General features: G+C 28.8%; 2 protein-coding genes across 2 annotated transcripts; one reads left to right on the top strand and one right to left on the bottom strand.

The window, feature by feature from the left end:
- Positions 1-1,771: 1,771 nt before the first annotated feature.
- Positions 1,772-2,476, top strand: OCT59_028004 (uncharacterized protein; the record flags this gene model as incomplete). Its single annotated transcript, XM_066147019.1, has 2 exons — positions 1,772-1,883; positions 2,271-2,476. 2 exons carry the CDS (start codon positions 1,772-1,774, stop codon positions 2,474-2,476), a joined length of 318 nt encoding a protein of 105 aa, XP_065993774.1.
- A 1,189-nt stretch (positions 2,477-3,665) lies between these two features.
- On the bottom strand, positions 3,666-5,047 carry OCT59_028003 (uncharacterized protein; the record flags this gene model as incomplete). Its single annotated transcript, XM_066147018.1, has 4 exons — positions 3,666-3,984; positions 4,064-4,133; positions 4,196-4,543; positions 4,666-5,047. 4 exons carry the CDS (start codon positions 5,045-5,047, stop codon positions 3,666-3,668), a joined length of 1,119 nt encoding a protein of 372 aa, XP_065993773.1.
- Between the last annotated feature and the right edge of the window lie 1,510 nt (positions 5,048-6,557).

The raw sequence follows: 6,557 nt of genomic DNA, 5'->3' as shown, positions 1-6,557 counted from the left end.
TAAGGAAAAAAAATTGTATAAAAACTATATAAAAAATGTATCCAATTTTTTTATAGGATCATATTCCACCTTGAGAGAAGTACGGAAACCTAAATAAATAAAAAAAAGGCATTAATGTTGTTTAATAACGCCATTACACAACCGCACACCCACCCAAAAAACACTTATCGTCGTATTCCACTTCGAGAGAAAGCCGAAAATCTAAAAAAAAAGGAAATAGACGTTAATATTATTTCATAACGCTACATGCCCGCTCAAAATATACCTACCACATATTCCATTCCAAGGAAGGACCGAAAACCTAAAAAATAAAAAAAAGAACGTCAGATAAAAAAAAAAGAAAGAAACTCTAAAAAAATCTCATTTCGCCAAAATCCAGTCCAGAAGGCTGTTTTTACTTCATTTCGACGGAATCCAAGTCCAGGAGAACGTTTCTAAAGGAAGGAACATTAGTAACGTTTCCAAACTAAAAAAAATTCCTAGGATCTCTAACTTACAATTCCGGAGTCCTGGTCGAAATTTAAGTCTGGGAAGAGAAGAAAAAATTAAAAAAAAAATTTTTTTTTTATTGATTATCTGATTGTTAAGTCATATGATCGATACCAAAACTGTAGTTACTTATCGTAATTCGTAACAGATCGGGATTAATATTTTTTATTTTTTTATATTTATAAGCGAGCTTTTTTAATCCGAGCTAAATCTGTCATCAATTGGTCACATGCCGACTGATGACTGATTGATAGCATATTGATGACCGATTGGTCAAATAGGTAGGGCTCCAATTGGTATCGGTAAATACCGAACTGAACCTTTTGGTAAATTTACCGATTGGTTTCGGTAACTTCGGTTTCGGTATCGGTTTACGGTTTACCGAACCTGGTAAAAAAATTCAATAAAGAATGTTTTTGCAACATTTTTTATTAAAATAGTTAAAAAAAAGTTGCGAAACCATTCTTTTATTAAAAAAAAAGATGTTTCGCAACGTTTTATATTAGTCAATTTAATTTAAAAAAAACGGTTCATGGCGAAACATTTATTATCAGTCAATTTAATTAAAAAAAAAGTTCCACAACGTTTTTTTTTGATAATTAATAAAAACGTTGCATGATTAATTCGTTAAACTTATATATAAATAAAATATTCTTTCTATTTATTGACAAATTATATAATGAAGGAAATAAGTAAAGAAATTTCAAATTACACCGTAGGACTTCAATAAAAAACGTTTTAACTTTTTTTTAATCAAATTAACTAATAAAAAGCGTTGCGGAATGTTTTTTTAAAATTAAATTAAAAAATAAAAAACGTTACTGTAGTACTTAATTAGTATCACGTGCGATTAAGCTTTTCAAATCAATTAATCAATTGAAGTAACGGATATTTCATAAATCTGCAATAATGATATGAACTATATAAATATATAAGTTTTTAATTTGTTTTTTTCCTCAGAATTAAAAAATAAATATGAATGGAAAAAGGGTGAGATAATATGTTTAGTATAAAAACTAAAAATCGCAAAGTAAGAAATATGATGAAATTGGTAGACATTTAGTAGTGCATGAAGAAACGGGAGAAGAATTTAGGGTTTATGATTCTCTGTTTTTAATGGACTGTAAAGGTTGTAAGTTCAATATAAATAGAAAACTTAACACGGGGAAGTGTTTGGTATACATAGAAAAAGAGATAGCGACGATAATGTTAAAAATTGTATGATATGGTTGGATTATATTATAGAAAGTGAGGAAGCATATAAAATCTTGTTTTTCAAAAAATGACAAGGTTTATAGATAAAGAGGTTATTGTAAATGTAGGAGCGGTGGTGCAAAAAGTAGAAGATTTGTGTTTAGATGGTTTTTTTGGGTTCGATATTATACCAAAAAACAGTAATGAAGATAAATTTAATTACGAAGGAAGTTGAAGTTCTCGAAAAAAGAAAAAAAGCGTACGCAGTGGCATTAATGGTAGTGATTATGATTTTGCCATACAATGTTAAAATAGATTTAAGGACAGATCTAGACGTTATTGAATGGTTATATGAATATAGTAAAATTGGGAGCGTGCGTAGGGAATTGGATGACAAATTATATATTTATCTCAACTTTATAAATACAATACTTGAGTTAATAAATATTAGTATGTTGGTTAAAGATGGCAAGAGGGAGCGCAAAGGGCAGTGCAGGACGTTAAAATTCAAGCGATAAAAAAAGAGTTAGTTAATTGTAAACAATCGATAAGGGAAATAGAAATTAACTTCAACAACATACTGTTAGATGAATATAGTTTGAGGTGGAATTATATTCCAATAGAAGAAGCGTATAGGTTCTGGTTTAAAGAGCTTACTTATAATACTATAAGTGCAAATGGAAGTAATGTGCTTATCGATTGGAGTGTGTCGTTTAAATTAATCAACAATGAAGTTACAACACCTAGGAATGTGAACATAGTAAAGATGCCTCGATTAGATGTTTTAGGGTAAAACTTTTTTAATTTTGCCAACTTATGAGGTGTTGTGGGCACGGAAGGTATGGGGAATACCAAATAAGAAATGTCCGTGTTGTGCGATAGAAGAAGAAACGTGTGAACATACAGTATATGGATTTGTGATAAAAATGACGCTAGTGATGCAGAATTTGTAATATTTAAAGATAGTATTGACGAAGTTCTAACTAACTATACAAAAGAGTTCGATGCTGATAAGGTTAAACAATTTAAAGAGTGTTTGTTTGGTATATCGGAAGTTAGGTCAACAATTGTGACCCAGAGAATCTACTGAGAGAGGTCATGAGGGTTTGATCAATGAGAAATGGTGGCGAGCTTGTAAATTGAAAGGTCAAAAGTCTGTTTTAAATGAAATATTTGATGTTTATATGAGGATTTTAAAAGGTTTGAAAAGGAAAAAAAAAGAGTAGATGATAGCGATGAAGATAAAATGAAGGGGTAAGAGGAATAAATTAGCAAACAAAAAAAAAAAACAAAGTAAAAGATAAAAAATATGATAAAAAATAATTTAGAAGAAAATGTTAAGGATAGCGTATTTAGATTAGGAAATAAAGATAGAAAATCGTGGGGTAATGTAATAATTAGTAATTTAGTTAATTCTTATGTTCAATGTGCATGTTTAGTTTAGCCGTTACTTCATTTATTATACGAAGATTTTGGTATGGAGAGATTTGGTATAAACGTTCGTTTTTTTAAATTTCAATGTATTTTTTGTATTAAGGGACAGATCGTCACTCAATAAGAGAAATTTACTAATTCTGATTTACACAGATCATTGCTAAAAATGGCTAATACTCCTTTTTTACCGGGTCATCGGCTCACCACATGATATGTTATACAAATTTTAAAAATGGTAATTAATAGTATCAATCCTAGCTAAGCCACTTGCAAAATTTGACGTCGCTAAAGTTCCACATCTTTGACTTTACTATGGAGGAACGCAAGATTTCGGCTATAAATTTCTGGTTGATTCAAATTTTAGATGATTTATTTTTGAACAATTTCAATCAAAAATGAGCTGATTTTGGTTCTTATTTAGTTTTTAACCCTTTATTTAGTTTTAATTTAGCTTCATTTTTTTATTTTTTTTATCTTTTATATACTGAATATTGTTCTTAATCACTAATATTTTATATTATTTACAAAGTTCTGCTTATTATACTATATTATGGTGCGTTGTTTACCATATTTTCTGTAGCTTGTTCTTTGAATGTTCGTGTATAAGTTGAAATCCAGTTTTGTATTGTTGCTATCTTAGGAATATCTTCGGCTTCTAACTCTCCAGATTCAACAAATATCAGTAGTTCATTATACATCTCATTTGCTGACATTTTATCCTTTTGATTGAGGTTTCCATTCAAAAAAAAACTTTTCAACAACTCTTTTACTTTCTTTTTCATTCTTTTTCCTTTTCCTTTCCCTCCTAGTTTTTGATTGCTTTTTAATGCCCATCCCATGGAAAATTGAAAATTCGCATCAACAGAACTAATTCAACGCAAAAAAATGTAAGATTATAATTTTCAATTATGTTTGTTATGTTTGTTTAAGCTACACGTTTATTTACCTTACATCTTCTAATTCATCACTACTATTATTATTATCCATAAATTCTGATATACTGGTTGAATTTATATCTATAAAATACATTATTAGTCAAATATGTTTATGAAAAAAGACATTTATTTCAATTGATTACCTAGCAGAGGAATTTTCCAAGATGATTCAGGTTCAGTTTGTTCAGAAATCTTTGGATGGGGACGAACAATTGGTTTGGTGCAAAGATTGGTAATTGCAGAAGGAGAAAAATTATTCCATGGACCAAAATGTGGGAGTGATCGTGCACATATATAACCTATCATTTCACCAGAAATTGGCCATTTCCAGTAAAACAAATTTGAAATACCTTTTATTGTTTTGACGTTTGGTTTTGTATTTAGTTCTTTTTTGCTAACATTATTTGAATTTTCATCTTCAGGTCCAAATTGACTTCGATTTGGTTCTAAATTTGCCAGTGATGTACCAGATAAATGTTTAACTGCTTCCACTATATCCTCTCCATCACGAATATCATATCCAATCCAAATATATCATTTGATTGAATGAGAAATCTAAAAAAAAGGTAATTTTAATGTGAAATTTATTGCAATAGCTTTATAACAATAGTACTTACTGCAGCGTGATGGGAATCAATGGTTGTTTTAGCTTCACCCGGTTCAAGAAATTGCCAATCACGAACCTCAATTTGATACCATTCATTCCAATGTGAAACTATAGCCATAAGTTCTGATGAATGGTAATGTGCCCCATTATCTGAAATTATTCTAATCCATTTTGGTTTATTTTTTATTGTTTCAAAAACAGCTTCAAATGAGGAGGCAGTAAACCAAGCATCCTGCTTGGTGTCAGTTGACCAGTGATCATAAGCTCGTATATCTAACTCTGCACAATTATTTTTTTTTGTAAAAACTAGGATTGTGTGAAGAGTCCAGCCACGTTTGCCAAAAAATTCTGCTTTAGTTTCCCTAGCAGATCTTGGCAAAATTCTCATCTTGTAATCAGCAATAAATAATGCACCATTCTCATCAAGATTGGCCAATGTAGCTTTAAACTTTACTGAAACTCGTATATCTGGAGCGGAGCAGCTACATAATTATCACTTATTAGTGGCCAATAGGTGTCAACGTCACAGCAGTTCTGCCATATTTATTTTATTGTAATACGATAGGCAGCGATTTAGCTGCAATTTATCCACGGTTTTATTAATGGAAGCTATAATTATTATAATTTCCAAAAATCACATAAAAAATTCGTTAACCATCAAACCGCACAAATAATGATGAAATTGAAAATATTGATATATGTAATATAATATAATTTTATTTTTAATAATTTTATTAATATTTATTATAAAATAAAATTTTTCGTAAAAATGTACTTATAAAATAAATTTTTTTCGTAAAAATGTATTATAAAATAATTTTTTTTCATAAAAAGTATTATAAAATAAATTTTTTTCTCGTAAAAATGTATTTATTATAAAATAAATTTTTTTATACAAATGTATTATAAAATAATTTTTTTTGTAAAAATGTATTATTAATAACATTTTTTCTTATTTATATAATTTATTAAATTTTGTCTTACTTTGATAATTTGCATTATATCATTACAATTAAATATATAGTAAAATAAATTGTGTAATTAAAATATAAGAAATATATACTAAATGTAACGAGAATTATAAACTGATAATCATAAACTTCATAGCCACGCTCAATTAAGGCAATGTATTACTAGGCCTACACTAAAGATGACTTTAGCAAGGCTTTCTTTGTGAATTAAAGAAATTCATACACTTTACCAGCTGGTGAGAAAGCTTATGATCTCTAAGAACCTTATATTAAAAAATCCAGAATGTAATAAAAAGTAGATAGGTGGATACGATTTTCCCTTTTCATATTTAAGAGGGTGGTGAGTACTTTATTTTTTCCCTTTCGTATTTAGGTGGGCTTTAAGGTGGGTGGAGCCTTGCTTTTTTTCTTCCTTTTCATATTTAGGAGGAGAAGGATATACGTAAAGTAGGATAAAAAATAAAAAAAAATAAATAAATAAAAATTAAAAAAAAAGTTTTCGATTTGAAAAACTTTAAAAGAAAAAAATTAAAAAAAGTTTCGAGTTAGAGTGTAAAGAGAGCGTGTATGGAAAGAAACTAAAGTTTATTTCGAATATTAATGATTTGAATGATCTGCAAACTGCAGTTTAATTAAGCTTAATCTTTTTTTTCGTTAGTTTTTTATAATTTCCTCTTTTCCATTTCCTTGCTTTCTTCTACTCTTTCCCTTTCTTATTTCCCTTTCCCTTGTTCTTTCTTTTTCTTTTCCTTCATTCTGTCCTTATTCCTTTCTCCTTTACTTTTACATGTTCTTTCCTTACACTTTTATACGTTCTTTTTCTTTCACTTTCACTCACCCTTTTGGCCTTTCACTTCCCTTTCACTTCCCTTTCACACTCTTAAATTCCTTCCCCTTTTCTCTCACTTTTTTTTTCTAATTTCTTTT

This window comes from Rhizophagus irregularis, chromosome 8, assembly GCF_026210795.1.
Source record: "Rhizophagus irregularis chromosome 8, complete sequence".
In the NCBI taxonomy this organism is placed as follows: Eukaryota; Fungi; Glomeromycota; class Glomeromycetes; order Glomerales; family Glomeraceae; genus Rhizophagus; species Rhizophagus irregularis.
The sequence above is the reverse complement of the archived record's forward strand: the minus strand, read 5'-3'. Positions and strand labels throughout refer to the sequence as shown.